Source organism: Natrix helvetica (assembly GCF_964273705.1).
Source record: "Natrix helvetica genome assembly, chromosome: 4".
Taxonomy (NCBI): Eukaryota; Metazoa; Chordata; class Lepidosauria; order Squamata; family Natricidae; genus Natrix; species Natrix helvetica.
Genome location: NC_138550.1, coordinates 67,502,317 through 67,524,706, shown reverse-complemented (window position 1 = coordinate 67,524,706; position 22,390 = coordinate 67,502,317). Strand labels below are relative to the sequence as shown.

Below are 22,390 nucleotides of genomic sequence, written 5' to 3'. Positions count from 1 at the left end.
TACTGTGACTGTAACAAATCTCTTTTGTCTGTGGGTAAGCCACAAGGATACAGTGGTTCAGTGGCTAAGGGACTGAGCTTGTCAATCAAAAAGGTGGCAGTTTGGCAGTTCAAATCCCTAGTGCCATGTAATGGAGTGAGCTCCTGTTACTTGTCCCAGCTTCTGCCAACCTAGCAGTTTGAAAGCACATAAAAAATACAAGTGTCAGGTTTCCAAAAGATGCCCTAATTAACTTATGAGCCTCGAGCCATGCTTTAAAAGAAATCCAATCATTTATTAGGAACAACGTCTCGGCAATACCTGTGTGGAGTCAGATCTAACCTCAGTATAATTATGGCTGAACTTTGCCCCTGTTTCTCCCCTTCCCTCAGTCTGGGTCATAAATCACATTTGCCAATGCAGCATGTTGTAAAATTTTGTGCCTCACAAGCCTGCTGTGGTAATCTGAGATCTGAGTCTAGCCGAAAGTATGCGTGGAATTCTCTCTTCCCCTTTCCTCCAATGTCAACTTGATAACAGACATGGAGATGGAAAGGTGGTGATTTTATTCTGCCAGGGAACCAGAGTTCTTCTGGAGCCCCCTTTGGTCCAAAAAATGACAGGTGGGGTGGCAGGTAAGTTGCAGGGGAAGGACCGGCTAAGCCAATTGAACCCCAGATCTGAAGGAGAACATGGGAAGCTATAGTTCGAGGATTATGCCCAGGTCCCCTTGCTCATGGCATGGGATGAGAGGTGAGTGCCCATCCTAGCTGGTATGAACAGAAAACAAGCAAGGGAGATATGTAAGGAATGGGCTTTGCTTAAGGACAACTCCAGAAGATAAATTTGGCCAGAAGCAGTACTTTTGAATATCAAAAAAGCACTTAAACCCAAATAAAAGCCGACCCAGATACCCTATTAGTGTTCCTGGGTTGAACTCTTTAGGTCAGAAGATCCAATTCTAGGACAACCACAAGTCAGCACTGACCACCCCTCCCTTCCCTGATGACCAAAAGCAAAAACCTATGGCCTCTCTGCTGAGCAAGTCTGTAGCTGGGTGAGGAAGGGGCTTATAAATAAGAACAGATTCTACTGATCATGTAGACAGCAATCAAAAGTAGTAGAAAAGAGCTCCTGGATCATGGGACTCATGTAAATCTAGCAGTGCTGGACCATAACTCAGAAACTATGACAACATAAAAGGTGCCACCCCTGTAACCCAGGAAGGATCCAGAGACTGAGGAGTGGACTGTTATGGACTCCTTTTAAAATTGAAGGAAATGAGGGAAGGGACAGCAAAGGGAAGTAAGGCAAAATCTATTAAAATATATTGTAAGCTATGTTGTATGTTTATGTTCATAATCTATGCCATCGGGTTCCTAGAACCAAGCCTTTTTCCAGATAAAGGGAATGTTTGGAAGTACCTAACATGATAGATACTCAGTACCACTGACTTTTGCCTAGCAGGATGAAGGTCTGTAAAAGACATTCTGACCATGTGCCTATTGGGATAGCACCAGGGCCATAGGCCATACAACCACATATTTCAGGTTAACAAGGTGCCAAGCCCCCAAGGTCCCTAGATGTCAAAGTCTTAACAATATTCAATTGACCTGCAATCTCACCGAGACCATTCTCTTAAGGCTCTCTCCGGGATGGTTCCTACTGTGTGGGTTAAAAGCTTACTTTTAAACTTCAAGTATTAATCCCAAATTGCAATTCAAAGGTCTCCCTACCATCAAAAAACTGAATATGTAACATTGGCTGTTTCGCTAGTGGGAGTGCCAGGGTTTGAAGTACATAACGCTATAGGCCTGAACACCTCCCATTCCCTATTCACTCTAATAGAGAGCTAAGGCAAGTCAGAGAAGCTACCCTGGAAAATCAAGCAGCCATTGATTATTATGACACAATTATGACTGTGAAGAATTTTGTAGATTTTGTTGTTTTAATTTGACCAAAGACTCAGAGTAAATAGAGGAAGATATCCAACACCTAAAACAGCTGGAATGAAACATTGGATACAACAAATCCTCCCTGGCTCTTCTGCTAGTTGCCAGATGTATATTGGCTAAAGGTCAATCATAGTGGGATTCCTCCTTTGCTGTCTTTCCCAGTGTATTTCCCCATGCCTAAAGACTTGTCTTTTTTCCATTCAAAGCACAATAAAAGGAGAAACCAGGTCTCAAAAAAGATGAGCCAAACTGATCATGAATACAAGATTTATATGGACCAAAACTCAGTTTATACAGAGGGCTAAAATTAGGAAATGTTATCCCTTGTACAAGACAAGGGGGTGTTAGAATTAATTAAAAGACTCTGATAGAGACTTCCAGTGGCGCCGCTGCCCTTAGAGGACGCTCCCTCGGGGACGCCAGCCCCGTGTTTGAGTAACAAGCTGCTAAGATAGCATAAATCAGCTGTCCAGCAGTTTGAACCCCCCCTTGGGAAAAGAGGGGGAGGTGAGCTGTCTGGCATAGGGTAGAGGCCCCCAGCGGCCCCAGAAGCAATTCTGTGGCGTGAAGCGTGTGAACTCCCCAGGAAGCTCGACAATCTCCTCATCTAGGGACACTTCTGCCTTTGCAGAAACAAAAGGCAGCGTCCACCCCTGCTGTTTCAATGCATATTCTACATCTGAACAAGACACAGGCGGAGCAAACCAGGAGGTCAATATATTGCAAGTACAAGCCTTAACTCCGTAGATTATATCTCCTTCTGTAAATTTAAAGGGAACTTTTTTTAAAAAAAATGGCGCCGGAATAATAAAGGGTGTGTTGAAAACGAAAGTGAAGCGGAAAGCTGATTAGCACTTGTTAAGTGCTTGTTAGTGCTGCTGGAAGACTTGAGAGAATAGGTGGATTTTTTGGACTGAACAAATTGGTTGCTAAAAAGCTTGATTTGAATACTTTGAAATGGCTTCTAAGCAGGCAAAATTCAATGTTTCAAAAAGTGCTGGTAGTTCGCCAGCACAGTCACAAAAGTTGCAGTCTTTACTACCTCCGGTGGAAACACAACCACAAACCTTGACACTGGAGGCTCTACAAAATAATTTACAAAATGCATTAAAAGAACAGGCAGTTGTCTTGGAGGGGAAAATTGCAAGTGGCTTTAAAGATGTCTCTGATGAAATATCTGGAATTAAGGATTTAATCCAAACACGTAACCAAGAGATAAGGGAGGATATAGTTGAGGCATTTAAAGGATTATTTGGTTACGTAACATCTCTCGATGAGAAGGTGGAAGAAATTAATGAGTCTAATACAAAGTTGGACAATAAACTTATGGAGGCACAAAGTAAAATTGATAAGTCGGAGGTGGAGCTTACAATGATACAATATAGAACAATGGAATTTGCCCTGAGGATAAGGGGTTTGAAGGAACATAACCAAGAAAATTTAAGAGAGATTTTTGCAGATGCTCTTGCTCAATTAACTGGGGAATCAAAGGCCGAATGCGCCTGGCAAATCGACAAAATTTACCACGTTAATTCATGGATTGCCAGACAAAGACAACTGCCAAGAGATATTATAATCTATTTTGTCACCAGGAAAATTAGGAATGAAATATTGCAAGCAACCTATAAAAACAAACTGCAAGTGGCAGGTCAAGATGTGATAGTATTGAAGGAACACCCCCCCCCCCAAATGTTGAGATCTAGGAAGGACTATGCATTTCTAGTGGATGAACTTAGAAAGTGCCAGATTCAATACAGATGGGAGACCCCAGCCGGATTGGTGGTGAACTACCTGGGAGAAAGACATTGTCTCAACTCTGTCTGGAAGGCAAAAGACTTTTATAGCATAGTATTAAAGGCAGGATGCCCCCCATCTCCAGGTCCCAAAGAAAGAAAAGAGACAGAGGACCCCAGGCAGCAAGATAATCAGGCACAAACTGGGATTGTGAGTTTATTGCAGAAAACAGAAGAAATTATGGAACAGAGACAAACCCGTGTGGCTACAAGAATTAAAGTCTCAACAAGCCCAGATGATAGTCCAAGATAATATAAACACGAGCACAGAAGCAGTGGGAGGAGCTAGACCAAAGGTGAAATCCCAGCAAGATTTCCAGGCAGCTCTTAGAAAGCTTCAGCGTGCTGAAGACAACAATTAAATTTCTAACATGGAACATCAATGGCTTAAACTCACCACAAAAAAGGGAAAAAAATATTTCACTATTTGAAACAATTTAAAAATGATGTAATTTGCTTATAAGAAACACACATTAGAACACAGGATCGGAAATAGTTGATGAACGCAAGACTGGGATCGCATTTCATAGCATCTGCTCCGGAGAAGAAAAATGGTATAGTCATATATTTAAGAAAAGACTTAAAGGCTGAATTAATTGAAGCAGATCCTCAAGGTAGATATATTGCAATTGAACTATTAATGAAGGAAAGAAAATACTTTTAACAGGAATATATGCTCCCAATCAACAACAAGAAAATTTTTATAAGTTGCTTCCCAATAAATTAACACAATGGGGTTACAGATCCTGTGTTTTACTGGGCGATTGGAATGGAGTACTGGATCCCGTTCAAGACAAGAAGAGGCTTTTACAAAATACCCAAACACGAACAAGTTTACCTAAATCCTTTTTTGATCTGATGGATGACTTTGAACTGAGAGATATCTGGAGAGAATGGAATGTTAAAGAACAGGATTTCACTTTCTTTTCTGATAGGCACCAATCCTTTTCCAGAATTGATTTTATACTAATTACAAATGACTTTTTTTCCAGGGTAAAGAAGACTAAGATATGCCCGAGAACTTTAACAGATCACAACCCAGTTTGGATGGAATTTGAATATGGAGACCGACCTAGGAGGTCTTAGAGATTAAATGAAAATCTATTTAGATATGAGAAAAATGTTATGGAATGTAAAAAACTATTGAAAGAATATTTTGCTTTTAATATGTATAAGGGGATATCTATGGAAATGGTTTGGGACGCAAGTAAAGCATACATGAGAGGTGTTTTAATAAATCTGAATAATGTTTATAGACACAGACAAAGGGAGAAACAAAGGGAATTAGAGGAAGAGATTAAAAAAAAAGCAGGAGAGTGACGGGCGTGTTCCGCTCGCCCCGCGCGCTCTTGGTGGGCTCCCCCCTGATCGGGGGGGACACAGGGAGTCTTGTAGCAGCCCCTGCTGAGGGGGCAGCTAGCTGGGGGTCCTCTGCATTGGTGGCGGCCGCGGGGGGCTCCCTGCATTGCCCTAGGCACGAGGAGGCTAAAGGGGGGGTGCGAGGAGCTCCTACGCTCCTGCGCGCTTTTGCGTCGAGACAGCTGGGCGAATTCGACAATTGGAAGGCTGCAGCTGCAATGTAGTGAGGTGGAAACTCTCCCCGTTCCCTTTTCTGACTGTTAAAAAAGGACTGCCAGCTTTTTAAAGCGTTCAATCTGCTCTTGGGAAGTGTGATTGGAGGGAGGGGGACTTCCCCCCCCCCCTTGGAAAAGTGGCTTTGAACTGCTCTCTACCCCCGGAGGAGGAGGGGGAGGAGAGCTCTGGAATGAAATCACACTCTTAGCAAGCAGCAGATGAATACTCTGCTGCAATTGTGAAAATGAAGTGATGGTCTGACTTTTTTGAAAATTTTGAAAACTTTTGGTTTGTTGCCTTCTGATCCCGGTGCTGGCAAGGCAAGATGGCACACTTCCGCTGTCTTTATGCACTCTGAAATTTGACTCCACCCATGGAAACTGCTGGCATTTTGTCTTTGTCTCAGTGACACTCAGAGATATTTCTTGATATACTATATTCTGGACTTGGAACAATGGATTTTATTGTCTGGATTTGAACTATAGAAAAGGTCTTTATTTGCCTGGACTGCCTGCCTCGTTGCCTTCTCACTGTATTGACACAGACATCTCTGAGCTCTCTTTATCAAAATGGCACCGAAAAGACCACCACCTGGGAAACCAGGCTTTGCTGGTTCTGCTTCAACATCCTCAACATCCAGTCCCAGCAGGCAACAGACACTAACATCTCTGTTACAGCCTAAGGCCCCGGAGGAGGACCTAACCCAACAGATGCTCCAAAAGATCTTAAAGGGGCAGGAGGAATTGAAGAATCAACTGAAAGAAATGAACGAACAGCTCAGAGAAAATCAAAACCGAATGGCTCAAAATATGGAAAGACTGGAAGTTTTGGAGGAGGGGATGGCCGAGATGAGGGGGGAGGTGAGGGGGGTCCAGAGAGGAAACCAAGAACTTGAGAACCATCAGATAAAAATGGAGTTTGAAAGAATGTCTTTTTTCCTTAGATTTCAAAATGTAATTGAGGCTGATGATGAAGATTTGAGGGAAATTATGACAAAGTTATTGGCTGAATATATTAAAAAAGACAGACAACAGCTGGGATGGGATATTGATCTGGTCTATAGAGTCAATTCCGCCTATGCTAGAACACACAATGTTCCAAGGGAGGTTCATATTAAATTCCTTAGAAAGACGACAAGAGATGAGATTCTGAGTGCACAAAGGGGGCAAGTGTTAAAATACAAGGATAGAGAGATAGTCATCCTGAAACAAATCCCAAAGAAAGTCAGAGATAAAAGAAAAAAATATTCGCTTTTAGCGAAGAAACTATACCAGAAAGGGGTTTGGTTTCGGTGGCTTCTGCCAGAAGGTATGCTGATATTCTGGGAGGACACTAGAGTTAGAATTAATACAACTATGGAGGCCGAGGCCTTCATGGAAAAAAACAAAGTGCTCCTAGACAAAACTGATGATACCACACGGGATATACAAGACACGGGAGGTGCCGGAGCCTTGCTGGTGGGGGGAGAAGAGGCAACACTGAGAAAACCTAGATCACAAAAGTGAATTAGAAAAATAATGCAATTGCTAATACAGGGAATTTTTTCTGTTTGATATAAAATAGATTGAAATTACTTGAAGATATAAGGTAAAATATGCTGTCAAAATATTACTAAGTAGTAATTACTTAATGTATCAATAAGTGAAAGTTATGAGAATTGGGGGAGTGCCATTTCCTGCATAATGTAGCTGTCAAAATTTGTAACTTTATCCATTATCCCCTTTCCTGAAATTTTTTGTAAAACTAATAAAAATTTTCTGTTTAAAAAAAAAAGAGCAGGAGTTAATGTCTAAACCAGATGATAAGAAGACAAAAGAGGTAATTACTTTATTATGAGGGCAGTTTAATATGTTAATGTCAGACCAGAAAACCACTAATCTTCTATATGCTAAACATAACACTTTTTGCAATGCCACTAAACCAGGTAGATGGTTAGCATATATGTTAAGGAAAAAACAAAGATCTCATAATATAGAGAAAGTAGAATACAAAGGGAAAGAAGTTTCCCAACAGGATATGATTAAAAAGACTTTTTTAGAATTTAACACCAGATTGTATGCTGGTGATAAAATACAAGGGTCAGACATAGACCGATATTTGGAGAAAGAGAAAATTCCTATACTTACAGATGAGCAAAGGGGAAGATTGAATCAACTTGTAACTACAGAGGAAATCTTCCTGGCAATTAAACAGTTAAAAATCGGCAAAGCTCCTGGCACAGATGGCTTGACAGCAGTTTATTATAAAAAGTTACAACTAGAAATGATGGAACCTCTTAGGGAACTATTTAATAAAATCCAAATGGAAGGCAGGGTTTCACCATCCTGGAAAACAGCTTTTATTTCATTGATTCCAAAAGAAGATCAGGATCCTACCCAGCCAAACAACTACAGGCCTATTTCATTACTTAATACAGATTATAAAATTTGTGCTAAAATATTGGTAAACAGGTTAATGCCAATTGCGCAACAAACGATTCACAATGATCAGTCTGGTTTTATACAGGGGAGACAAATGAAAAGTAATGTAAGACAAATCATTAATATAATGGAATATTTGGGAAAGTATAACCAAGTCCCGGCAGTGCTTTTATTCTTAGATGCGGAGAAAGCATTCAACCAAGTCAATTGGAAATTTTTAATAAAAATACTACAATAATACAAAAGATGCAGTTCGGAGAGCATTTCATGCAATCTATCAAAGCAATATACCAGAAACAGACAGCACAAATTATAGTTAATGGAGGCTTTACAGAATCTTTTAAAATTGAAAAAGGTACAAGACAGGGGTCTCCCTTGTCTCCATTATTGTTTATTTTAACCCTGGAATTGTTATTGAACAGAATACGTGGGTCTGATGAATTACAAGGAATTAAGATTAGGCACTACGAATACAGAGTAAGAGCATTTGCGGACGACTTGGTTGTAACTTTAACCCAGCCGGGGAAATCAGTTACAGGTTTAATGAATATAATTAATCAATATGGTCAAGTATCTGGGTTCAAAGTAAATCTAGGGAAGACAAAGATGATAGCTAAAAATATGACTATGAAGAAAAAAAAAGAATTAGAAAGAGTAATAGGATGTGAGATAGTAAAAAAAGTTGAATATTTAGGAATTTATATTACAACCTCAAATGGGAAATTATATAAGTACAATTATGAACCATTATGGCATAAAATACAGATAGAAATGAATAAATGGAAAAAATTACAATTGTCCTTGCTGGGAAGGGTAGCAGCAGTTAAAATGAATGTTTTGCCCAAGTTTCTATTCTTCTTTCAAATGATACCAATACTTAAAAAAGACGCAAATTTGGAAGAATGGCATAAAGGTATTAACAATTTTGTTTGGGCAGGGAAGGAACCGAGAATAAGACTTAAAATAATACAAGATATACGTGAAAGAGGAGGCTTAAAAATGCCCAACTTAAAAGAATACTATGAAGCAGCAGTTTTAACAACAATTAGCGATTGGATTATCCTAACAGAGGATAGAATATTGAATATTGAGGGTTATGATCTGGTATATGGCTGGCATGGTTATCTAATATATGACAAGAAGCCCGATAAGATCTTTAAAAGTCATATTGTAAGGAATGCTTTACTGCGTGTCTGGAAAAAATATCAATATAGGCTAAATGACAAGATACCTATGTGGGGGGTGCCCAGACACGCTATAGAGAACATAAGTATAGAACAAAAACAAGATGTAACTACATAGGCAGAACTTCTTAGTATGGCTAGAGGTTTACCACAGTTAAAATCTTTGGATGCATTAAGAGACGAAAGGGTAATTCAAACCTGGTTTCAGTATGGTCAGTTACAGGCTAGATGGAAAAAAGACCAGAAATCTGGTATTATCCAAAATGAGGATAATTTGATAAAACAAATTAGGGACCAGGGTCAAATGCACATAAAAAGGTTGTATAGTGTATTGATAGAAATAGACTCAGAAACAGAATTAGTTAAAGATTGTATGATAAAATGGGCACAAAATTTTGAAGAACCAATAGTGATGGAAACATGGGAAGAGATTTGGGTAAGAAATGAAAAATTTACACAAGCTCAGAACTTGAGAGATAATTTTTACAAGATGCTGTACAGATGGCATTTAGATCCAAAAAGGTTAGCCTGTATGTATCTGAATCTACAATCTAAATGTTGGAGATGTGACTGTGTTGGTGCCACGTATTACCATATTTGGTGGACTTGTAAAAAAGTTAAAGAATTTTGGATAAAAATATGGTGGGTTATTCAAAATATTTTGAAAAAAGAGGATAAAGTTCACACCCCAGTTGTTTTTATTAGGTATAGTTTCAGATTGTACTGTTATAGAGACTAATTTGATTTTGAACCTAACGACGGTAGCAAGATTGTTGGTGGCGCAATATTGGAAGAAGGAAGAGTTGCCCACTATCCAAGAATGGACGTTAAAAGTAGTAAACTTAGCAGAGATGGCCAAAATTTCAGCGTATCTGAAGGACCACTCAGATGAGAAGTACAAGCTGGACTGGAGAAGATGGATTGACTATATTCAAAACAAATACAGGACTAAAAAATTTCAGTTAGTTTATGAATGAAGGCATAAGGAATGCTACAATTTATTCAAAGTTAGTTTAATAAAGGGGGAGTTAAAGCACAAGAATAGTAACATGTTAAAATTAGTTAGCTTATATTAGCGTATGGTTGTTAAATGTTTATACCCTGTATTTTGCTCTGGGAGGTAGGGGGGAGGTCGGGAGGGAAGAGGGCTAGGGATGTGTGAAGAGGGAAGGGTAAGGGGGGTAATAATTGTAAAACTTATTAAAAAATTTAAGAATAAAAAAAAAATCTGTCTGGAAAAAAAAGACTCTGATAGAAAATACAGTTATTTTCTCTTTAAGCCAAGCAGTTAGTAAAAATAAAACCTGCAGAATAAAAGCTCACCAGAATAAAAGCTCCCACCTCTCAGTCTAGGACTCTAGGGAAAGTCCTGGGCAGACTGTCAAGAACCACTTACCAAGAGGATACATTGTTGTGATAAGAAAAACCACAGGAATGCAGCCGGAGCAGACCCTTTGGTTTCAGCTAAAACAATCAGTATTGACTGGATTAAGACAATAGCCACATCAGAATGCACTGGCTTTACATCTCCACCCCAAACATGACTGCAGAGAGGCTGGGGGAAGGCATGTGGCTGGGTAAGATTTACCTGAGCAGTTTACAACCCTGCCTGCCAGGTTCCTCATTGAAACTGTTTGTGGGAAACCTTTGTCAAAGGTTGCAGATTGTGGCCACAAGATCATGGGATGCAGGGCCATCCTATGTGTGAGCTGGCTGCCGAGCACCCAGATCGCAATCAAGTGACTGGGACAGGTGGAACTTCTAGGATTGGTCGTAATGACCACTCAGCACATTATAATATAAATCTTTGCTAAAGGAACAGCTGTTAGCCAAGGGTTACCTATAAAAGAATTGTGATCTACGTTCTCAACTAAAATTAAAGTAAAATTACCTGTTTCATTAATAAAAAAGCATTTAGTCCATGAATAACTGATAGAGCAAAAAGAATAGAGGAAGAATGAATAGGAAGAGGCTGAATAAATTTTTCCTCACCTCTTTCTTTGCGCCATTTACAGCAATCCGCTCAGAAGTATCTTGGATGCCTGCAGAAATGCTATTGTTCCCTGGGATGTTAACATCTCCCACCGAAAAGACCGGAAAGAGAGGCCTGAGAAATCGGAACTCACTACTTAAGGATCCACCAGTCAAACAAACATCATAACGGTAAGTCCTGGAAAGCGACCCATTCTGTGAATCAGCACAATTCTCTGGAGTATCAGAACTGGCAGTTGGGAAGTGAGGATGAGTAGTAGGAAATTGGCTTTGAGGATCCTTCTTGAAGATTTTGACCACAATAAACACAACAATGCAGACCAGGAACACAAAGGAGACTGCAGCCAAGCAGATCACCAGATACTTGGTCAAGGTTTTATCTTCTCCCGGTTCTTCCACACTGACATCCACCCTCCTCAGGAAGGGATCTGAAAAGCCATCCACAAGAAGAACATTAAGCAATGCCGTGCTGGTCTGTGGAGGAAGGCCATTGTCTCTGACCAGTATCACCAGCCTCTGCTTACTTGTGTCTCGCTCATTCAGGACTCTCCTGGTTTTCACTTCCCCATTCTGCGCTCCTATGCTGAAAAGGGCTGGGTCTGTGGCCTTCAGCAATTCATAGGAAAGCCAAGAGTTTTGGCCAGAATCTGCATCCACTGCAACCATCTTGGTGACCAGATAGCCAGTCTCAGCTGACTTGGGAAGCAGCTCATTGCATGGGGATGTGTTGTTCTGGAGGGGATACAGGAAGAAGGGAGCGTTGTCATTCTCATCTATGATGTGGATTCGGACAATCACTTCTGAGCTCAGGGAAGGAGAACCACCATCAGATGCCCTCACAGTAACTCTGAAGCCTCTTATCTGCTCATAGTCCAGGGATCGGAGGGCATACATGTTTCCAGTTTCAGAGTTGATTGAGATGTAAGAAGTCACCATGCCATCACTCTTCCCAGGAAGAACTAAGTAATTCACTTTAGCATTCAGCCTTGTGTCTAGATCCAGAGCATGGACTGAGCCAATCAGCAAGCCTGGAATATTATTCTCCCTGATTTGCATGTCATAGGAAGACTTTTCAAAAAGGGGAGAGTTATCATTGACATCGGAGATCTGAACATTAATCAATCTTGTTGAAGTGAGCCTAGGAGCTCCCCAGTCAATAGCAGTGATGGTGATGTTGTATTCAGTGACTGTCTCTCTGTCTAGGGGACTTTGGAGCACAAGCTGATAAAAGTTGTTTGTGGTGGCTTTCAGTACAAAGGGGACATTCATCTGCACAGAGCAGACCGTTTTGCTGTTGTCTCCAGAGTCTTGGTCTCTCACACTGAAGAGGGCCACCATTGTGTCCGGGGGAGAGTCTTCCTTTAAAGTGCTGATCAGAGATATAATGGACACTTCTGGGGGGTTGTCATTCTCATCTTCAACCTCTATCAGTATCTTGCACTGACCTGGAAGACCCCCTCCATCTGTTGCTCTGATGCCCATGCTGTAGCTCTTTTCTTTTTCATAATCAATCTCTCCCCAAACAGTTATTTCACCAGTAATTTCATTTAAATGAAACAAATTGTTTATTCTTCCAGGCACCTGATGGAACGAGTAGAGGATTTGCGCATTTGAACCCAAATCCAGATCTGTAGCTTCCACCTTAATCACAAGAGTGCCCTTAGGGAGATTCTCCTTTATTCTTGCCTTATATTCAGACTTACTAAACAGAGGAAAGTTATCATTATTATCCAGAACATTAATATTAATTTGAACTGTGCCGGTTTTCTTTGGAACTCCTCCATCAATAGCCATTAGAATCAATTCAAGGTGCGGCATCCTCTCCCTATCTAATGTTTTCTTCAAAACAAGGTATATATTGTTATTTCCATCTTCATTCTTATGTACATCAAGCTGAAAATGCTCATTGGAACTGAGAATGTAATTTTGGATGCTATTATTTCCCAAGTCATCATCCTGAGCTAATTCTAAGGGAAATATCATATTTATTGGAATATTTTCAGGAATGTCCACCTTAACTTCGCTTTTCCAAAATTTGGGTGCATTATCATTCACATCTTCTATCTTGATTTCAATATTAAATATATCCAAGGGGTTTTCCAAAACAAGCTGAGAAAGAAGTACACAAGGATCATTCTGACCACATAAAGCTTCTCTGTCTATTTTATCATTAATCAACAGATTCCCACTTTGAATATCAAGGTGGAAGTATTCCTGAGTGCCCTCAGCAACTAAATGTGCTTTGCGTGTGGTGAGCTCCCCTGTTTTCAGTTTCAATTCCTTGAGCACATTAGCCACCAGAAACCCCTTTTTCTTTTCCTCAGGGACAGAAAAGCGAATTGAAGCACACATTACTCTAAGGAATGAGAAAGATAGGAGGACATACAGACCTTGCCTTTTCCAAAAGCAATTCTCCATGATTCCAGTCTCTTCCTTGTAGGCTCAAATTCTGCCCCAAAATTCAGTCTTTCTTTCCTTCCTTTATGATTTGATTGTTGAAATCGTATTTAATTGTTCAGTCTTTTGCCATCTTATAATCTACATGTGTTTCACGATAAAAAAAATCACATCCCTTTCTTTTTCAATTTTTTTAACTAGGTTTCTTCTCCCAATGTTGATCATGATGCAGAACAGACTAATTGTCTTTGTCAATATCGCCACCATGTGGTCAACTAGGCAAAAGTGTATTTTAACTTGGTCAATTGCTTTGCTGTTGTGACTTCCCAATTTACGGTCCCAGAAAAGCAATTCTTTTGTTGCTTTATTTACTGCAATTGGATCATCTTGGACATAAATACACTGTAAGCTTTATAAGTACATATATTAATATAGCTATGCATAGTGAAGTCATATACCAAGTAGAAATCTCAAAATGCACCTCAATGCAGACACTTGCAACAGCTTTAATATTAATAATCTGTTTTTTCTGCTCTTTAGTAGTGCAAAAAAAATTCTAAATTTTAACTTTACTATCGTGACCAAAACAGCTGAGAAATTTGTCTTGGATGAGTTGGAATATTTTTACAAAAATATTTATCTAACTTATATTTATATAGTTAATTACTATTTTTTCTTTTAGCTAATTAAGTTTCCTTAGCTAACTGAGGGCTTCCCATAGCAATGAGAAGGAGGGAGGAGGAAATTCAGGGTTCCATTTTTCATCATTCCCTTTACTCCCTCAGTTGACCTTCCTTCCTCTTTGAAGTAGCCCATTTACTGTTGAGATTAGCCACTAGGGATGTAAAATATTAGTTTATTTGAGAATGACCCAGCACATATTCAAAGAACTGAACAGGATTTATAATATAGAAAAAACCTTTTTATCTACAAAATGCAAAAACATGATACAAACAACACCCAAGTATCTCTTGCAAAGTGGTAGAGAGAAGAATGGACTCTGAACACAGAACAGCTAAGCCACATCCAGACTAAAGCCTGCTCACAGGGTTCTAACAGCAAATCCTGTGTCTCAGTCAAAAAACAGTTCCCTTTGGCTGGATCATTGCCATGGCTATTCCAGTTCATAAATTCTTTATAAACTGACACACCTCCCTTTATGACTGGAATAGCCATAAAACCAAATAATTTAATATTCTTCTCAATGTGCACTCCACCGAATGACTTGGTCATTACATCTGCTAGATTGTCTTCTGAAGAACAGTGAAGCAAGCGGATTAATTTATTTTTGATAACTTCTCTGACATTACATATTTAATGTCCACATACTTGCTTCTATTTTTCATTGTCACCTATTGCCATTTTAATACAAGCAGCATTATCTTCAAACACTGTTATAGCTTCATTAACTTCTATGTTTAAATCGTTTAACATATATACATACCAAGTTACTTCTGAACAAATTTCAGATAGAGCAAGAAATTCTGCCTCTGCAGTAGAAATGGCTACAGTGGTTTGTTTTCTGGACATCCATCTAATTAAAGCCTCTCCAAATAATACTACAATCCCAGAATTGGTTTTTCTGGTTTGCACATCATTGGTATAATCACTGTCAACATAAATTTTTAACTTTAAATCTTCAGAGATCTGTATTTGAAGACCTAAATTCACAGTTCCCTTCAAATACCTGAGAATTCTTTTTACACCCATCTAATGCAACTGCGTTGGTGCAGCAGTAAAGCGACTTAAGATGCTTACTGCATAAACTATGTTTGGTCTGGACCACTGTGACAGACATAACAAGCTCCCTATTTCTGACTGATATATCTCTTGATCACAGGCTTCTCTTTTATCCTCACCCAAATAATTGTGAAAATGTGTGCTCATAGGTATTGGAGCAGATTTATAATCCCTCATGTTGTATCTCTCCAACGGCGGTTCAATTTTCCTTCTTTGACTGAGAACATGACCACCTTTCTCAGTTTTTTTGTATCTCTACACCAAAATAGTTTTGTATTTCACCCAAATTTTTCAATTCAAACTTTTTCCCAACTGATTAGCAAATTTCTTCACCTGTATCAGATCTTTTGCAATGAAGCAAAGATCATCCACAAAAGCTAATAATTGACAATCCCACCATGTAACCTTGCAGTATATATGCAACCATCAGTCTTGCAACCCTTGAACCCAAGACCCTTCAATGCAATATTGATGTTCCAGTTTCTGGATGACTGCTTCAGGCCATAAATGGCCTTGTTCAGTTTATACACAGTGTCAGCCTTTTTTACTTTGGTACCCTGGTGCTTGAACCATATAAATTTCTTCCTCTAATTCTGCACTGAGGAATGCTGTGGTTTTATCAAAGTGCTAAATTTTATGGTCATGTGCTGCTGCCAAAGCTAGTGCCAACTTTTCATTTTTTACAATTGGTGCAAACACCTCATCATAGTGCTCATTTTTCTTTTGCAAAAACCCTTGTGCCACTAAACTTGTCTTATATTGGACTTCATTGTTGGGCAGTACTTTCTTTTTGTATACCCATTTACATCCTTCAGCTTTGTAACCTTTTGGCAAAGTCATAGATGTGAACACTTTATGTCCATTCATGGATTTCATTTCTTTGTCCGTGGTTACTTTCCACTTCACTTGCTCAACTTTGAGTAGTGCCAATACTTCCTGATAGTTTTTTGGCTCATATCACACATTACACAACTTTATTTTACTAGCAGAATACCTGTCAGTGGAATCCCTTTGTTCCATCGCTCTGACTTGTGTGGCATTGACTATTCTTGTGTGTCAACTCTTTATTGTTTCATATCAGAGTCATCATCTTCTTTTTCTTGTCCTTTTTCAGCTTCTCCTCCCTGAATGCTGACACTGTCACTAAGTGATTCACCATCACTAAGTGGGTCATCCCTAAAATTGGCATCAATTCTGCCCCAATTTTGCTCTGCAAAGCCAGCATTCCTGGAAATTGCTATCCTTCTGCTCCCATTGCTAAAGTGATAGAACTTTGAGCCAGGCTCATAGCCCATAAACCTGACCTTTCTAGCTTTTTGTTGTCCTTTTCTCCCAATTGCCTTTCGAACATGCTTCCAAACACCCTTAAATGTGCCAAAGATAGCTTTCTCCCAGAGCAGAGCATATGGAATATCATTAATAGAGGAACTCTACAGCCTATTGATCAAATAATTAGCCGTCAACATGGCTTCACCCCAATACGACCTGCTCAGGCCAGAATCCTTCAGCAATGAAACTTTCATTGTTTGTAAGACTCCATTACTTCTTTCAGCTACGCCATTCTCAGCTGCTGTGTACAGATTAGTGTGTCTATATCTTCTTCCTAACTGCCCCAACCGCTGTTGAAAACTTGCTGACATGAATTCTGAACTTCTGTCAGTTTGAAATGTGATCTCAAACTCTTGTTTGTCTAGACTGGAGACATTCAGTTAATTATGCTCCATTTCAGGCACACATAATGTATTATTAAACTTTTCCAGGAATCAGCACCCTGCCTTTTCCTATGACTTTAGCCTTCTGGCCATTCACCAAGGCTACTGCATCTCCTCTAGCTGGATCCAATCTGAAAAACAACTTAGAATTATTAACAATTGTTTGACTAGCCCCACTATCTATTAACCATTTGTCTCTGCTATTACAATAACTAAGTTTTGCAATAGCAGCTTGTCCATTTGTTTGTTTTCTTCCTTGTAAACAATCTTTCTTTAAATGAATTTTATCCCCACATATAAAACATCTCTGTTTTTCCTGTTCTTTCTTCTTGGGAATTCTTCGCTGGGATGTAATCTGGTCTCTTCTGTTGCTCTATTCTTTGCAGACATCCAATCTGTTGCTTTACTCTGTCTGTTCCTTGGACCTCCATCTCAGGAATTTCTCCTTGTGGTTTCTTCTAAAATTGGCTTTTTGTTCTTCTGAAATCAAACAGACTTTAAGGGCTTCCATGTGTAATTCCTGTTCTGGTTTACATTCAAAAATGACTGAAACAATATCCCACATTTCATCAAGACTATTTACTACCAACAGCACTTTCTGAGATTGAGGAATTTGCATACCACTCTGTTCTAATTCAACAAACAGTGTCTGCAGCAGATACTTTTCTATGCTCTCTTGTGGCAGCAGCAGGGCTCTGTACAGTTGTCTCAATAATTGCACAATATTGCATTCTGACACATTCACATGCACACTTTTCAATTTCAACCAAACCTCCTTTGCAGTTTTTAAATAAGCTACATTTAAGAATTGTTCAAACTGAAAATGATGTAAGCCAGTGCTATATCATGCTGCCATTGATCTGCAGCTGCTAATGGTTCCTGAGTGGATTAATGATGATATCCCAGAGCTCCTTAGCCATCAGGAAGCATTCCATTTTTGCAGCCCAAATAAGATAATTCTTCTGTCCCAATTGAGGCAGAGAGCTCTTCTTGAAATCAACAGCCATCCTTCAAGCCTTCTCTCTCTCGTTTCCTTGTGTTTATAACACAGGAAGTCTCTCAGCTTGATTATAGTTCCATGTTGAAGTTCAATCCTTTTTCTTCCATTTGATTGTGTTCATGGACTGGCTGGGTGGGATCTGGGTCCAAAACCTGTTAGTTTATTTGAGAATCACTCAGCACATATTCAAATAATTGAGCAGGATTCATAATACAGAAAAAACTTATGTCAGGCCTGTAGTTATGTTCCTTTTAGGATCTTTGGCCTGCCACACTTTCTATTTTTTTTTTTGTGTGTGTATTTTATTATTATTATTTTTTAACATTCTTCATTACATCTTCCAGAAAGCATGTCGATTGGTTACAAATAAATTTTGTGTGTTACTACAATCATTCTTTATATTTCATTCATATTGAATTGTACATTTTAAATAAAAAATCTTTATACCATCAATATACCATCATTCTCATTTAACTATATTTGTTTAAACGTGCTTTTGTCTAGAATCATTTATATTTATATTATAATAAATCTAGACAAAAAATTATTACTAGAATTTATAAGTACCCAGGAGAGATTACATCTTTATAACAAAATCTAAACAAAAAAAATATTAATAAAATTAGTAAATCTTTTCCACATGTCCCATATTATAGTTTATATCCAAATTGTTTTTACCAGTTAGAGTTATTATTTCATTATTATTGTCATGATGGGTTATCTGTTAACAAATAAACATTTTAAAAGCAAAAACATTCTATAAGCATCTCCAACGTTCTACTTATTAATCACCAAAAATGAACTAAGTTTTTATTTTTATTTTTATTATTTTTTTCCCATTCAATTATGTTTTATCTGGGTTTCACCATTCTTAACTTTCTTATTTTACCCATAACTATTATTTTTAAGTTTTGTTACATTCCTTCATTGATTCTTGTTTCTTTCCTCCATCCACCTATACCATTTATCCCATATCTGGTAGAATTCTGATTCTTCTTTTCCCTGAATTTCTTTAGTTAGTTTGTCCATTTCAGCACAGTCCATAACCTTTCTTATTATTTCATCTTCACTTGGAGTTAGTTTGTTTTTCCATTTCTGGGCATAGGCAATCCTTGCCTCCGTTATTATATGTAGTATTAAATGCTGGATTTCTTTTTTGTATTTCGCAGACATTATTCCTAATAAGAAGATTTCCGGTTGCCATTCTATTTTAATTCCTGTTATTGCCTCCAGCCAATTTTTGATCTTTTTCCAAAACTTTTTAGCCTCCTCACAGGTCCACCATAAATGGTAATACGTTCCGTGTATCGATTCGCATTTCCAACATTTTGGGGAGGTATTTTAGCTAACCTTGTTATCTTCCTGTCTATCAATTAAGTCTCTATATCTTAGCATTTTGTTCCAATCTATAAAATTTGGATGAGTCGTCCTTTCTGTCGGTGATAGCCAATTCGGAATTTTCACATAGTGGGTTTTTTTTTTATTTTGAGCCATTTTTACAATAACGCTCTTCTAATTAAATGATTTTGAAAGTATTTGTGCGTTTTATTTTTATCATCCCATAGGAATGGGCCTTTTTTGTATTTCGCAGACATTATTCCTAATAAGAAGATTTCCAGTTGCCATTCTATTTTAATTCCCGTTATTGCCTCCAGCCAATTTTTGATCTTTTTCCAAAACTTTTTAGCCTCCTCACAGGCCCACCATAAATGGTAATACGTTCCGTGTATCGATTCACATTTCCAACATTTTGGGGAGGTATTTGATGATATTTTAGCTAACTTTGTTGGTGTCAGGTGCCATCTATAAAACATTTTGTACTGGTTTTCCTTGTATGCAACTGAGAGTGTCATTTTTAAGTTTGTTCCCCAAAATTTTTCCCATTTGTCTAATTCAATATTATATCCAAAGTTCTGTGCCCATTTTATCATTTGTTCTTTCACAATTTCCTCTTCCATTTTATACTTCAGGAGAAATTTATATATGCTCTCTATCATTTTTCTATCTGGGCTTTGAATGATTTTATCCAATTCGTGTGGTTCTGTTTCAATGTCATATAATTTGGTATCTTTATTGTATTTAGTTTTGATTTGAAGGTAAGTTAGCCAGTCAACTTTCATGTTCTGTTCTGCCAATTCTTCAATTGTTTTTAAGTTTCCCTGTCTATCAATTAAGTCTCTATATCTTAGCATTTTGTTCCAATCTATAAAATTTGGATGAGTCGTCCTTTCTGTCAGTGATAGCCAATTCAGAATTTTCACATAGTGGTTTTTTTTATTTATTTTGAGCCATTTTTACAATAACGCTCTTCTAATTAAATGATTTTGAAAGTATTTGTGCGTTTTATTCTTATCATCCCATAGGAATGGGCCTGCCACACTTTCTATTATTTCACTGTGCTGTTTCATTAGAGTAATAGTTGGGAGAGGGGAATAGAAAGGAGTAGAGTTGTGGAATGTGTTGTTATCATTCCTTTCTTAGAAGCCAAGGTCATCTTTTGTCTCCGCACCTCGACACCTAACTGGAACCAGCTGGGTGGAGATGCCAGTGTGGCCGAAGAAGATTGGACCATGTGATGGATTTATGGGTGAGGGGGAAAGATCATGAACTTTAAACTGGGTGGAATCCCAGGAAGTTTTTCAGAATTGGGATTTCACAGATGTGCCAACATGTCTGTCTTATTAAATTGGAACTTTAAGGATAGCTCTGCCTTGGATTCTGATTTAATTCTGCATGATATTTGGAACACTGACATTATCCCAATTCTGCCTTTAAAATAAATCACCAGCACCCTGGAGAGGGGCTGATGAGGGGGATGCTGATTTTCCAATGCTGACCATATCAGTGTAAAATATCAGTGAACAATTAAGAGAAAAGAAGCTAATGATGAATTGTTTCTCTGAAGTTCTTCCGAAATGCAAAAGAATTTGCGTGGGAGGAAATTTTCATCTTTATAGCATCTGGGAAGATGCACGTACAGCCGGAGGGGGATAGATGGAGGGGGCTCCCAGACCAACCTCTTCAGCCAAATGTGAGTCAATCTTTCCCCCCTTCAGTAGTGAAAGCTGCAATGCACTGGAAGACTGGAGTGGAGATAATTACTTTTCCAAACAGCGATATATGAAATGACCCATTACCCTGCAACTGAGTTGAAGACATATTCCCTATCAAAATGGGAAGTTCAATCCAGCCAGGAAGAAGGGATTTGGCCAGGATCTTTCACTTGTCAGCCACCAGAAATTGGGCTGCAGCTTGTGAATGAAGCACCACAAAATTGGGCTTTCTTCCCAGAATATGGATGGAAAAAATGCCAGTGGGCACCTAATTGGCCATCAGCATGGGAAAATTCTCCAAGCCAGCAGAAGGGTGATTGGCCCATAACTACTCCAAACCATCAGAGGGGGCCTTGGCACACCACCACCCCCTGCAAGCCATTGGTGGTTGAACTGCAACCTGTGAATCAGGAAACCCCAGGATGGGTCTTAACCCCAGGTCTTGGATGGGAGAGATGTCAATGGGCACCTGCTCTCCCTCAGCAGATGGCACCATGGCAGATAACTGGGCAATGGCCAATCGAGGGATTGACCTCCCCACTGGTTCCATTTCCCCTGCAATGCCCCAACAGGTTCTTACCCCACCTTCCTACAGAGAAGAGTTCTCAACAATGGAAGAAGGGATGAATGAGGGGAAGGCTGCAGGATAGATGGCAGGACAATGTGTACCTGAAATGCCACAACAGGTTCTTACCCCACCTTCCTACAGAGAAAAATTCTCAACAATGGAAGAAGGGATTACCAAGGGGGAAGCTATAGGATGGATAACGGAACAATGTGATGAGGTGGTTCCTAAGTTTAGAGATGCAACTAGGTTCTGTCCCTTGGGGAAGCCAATCAAATGCCAGTGTTGCTGTCAATTTGGCCACAGAGCATCAGAGTGCTTGGCTCCAGCCCCAATATCACAAACGTGTGCACCAACCACCAAGGCGGTAAAGAGAAGGCTCCAGAAGCTACCACAGAAGAGTCATCTGGGCCAACAACCTCCGGAAGAGGATCCCCAACCTAAGGTGACAAAGAGTCCTACCAAGGGGAAAGCCTCGGAGGAGGGAAATGGCGAAGATGACCCAATGATTAGTGCATCCATCTGCCCCTTTACAATTAAATGCAACCTCCAAGTGCCAGAGACTGGAGTGGAAGGGGAAGATCACCGAGTTAGTAAAGTTGGTGATAGGCCACCACTATGAGTTCTCAGATTCATCATGGCCCCTAGAATGCAGGAGTCAATTATCTTGGGACTTGCATGGCTGGACAAGTGGGCACCTACTATAAAGTGGGAGGATGGCGTTAGAAAATTGATTATTGGTTTAGGGCCGTTACCACCGGTGGAGCCAAAAGGCCACCCAGGAATGATTGGATCCAACAGCCCAAACCATCCAGAACCTGCAGCACCCACAGAAGACACCAAACCTCCGGGGATCCAATGAGTCCCAAAGATCTACTGGGATTTGGCGGAGGTGTTCAGTGAGGAAGACGGAAACTACCTTCCACTCACCGCCCCACAGATTGTGCAATAGTCTTCAAAACTCAGGCAACCTTACCAAAGCCAAAAATGTACTCTGTGACTCCCAAGAAAATGATTGAATTGAG

At 39.3% G+C, this 22,390-nt stretch overlaps 1 protein-coding gene across 1 annotated transcript; it reads right to left on the bottom strand.

Moving 5' to 3' along the window:
* Positions 1-10,820: 10,820 nt before the first annotated feature.
* Positions 10,821-13,250, bottom strand: LOC309392173 (protocadherin beta-16-like; the record flags this gene model as incomplete). Its single annotated transcript, XM_081953177.1, has 1 exon — positions 10,821-13,250. One exon carries the CDS (start codon positions 13,248-13,250, stop codon positions 10,821-10,823), a length of 2,430 nt encoding a protein of 809 aa, XP_081809303.1.
* Positions 13,251-22,390: the final 9,140 nt, after the last annotated feature.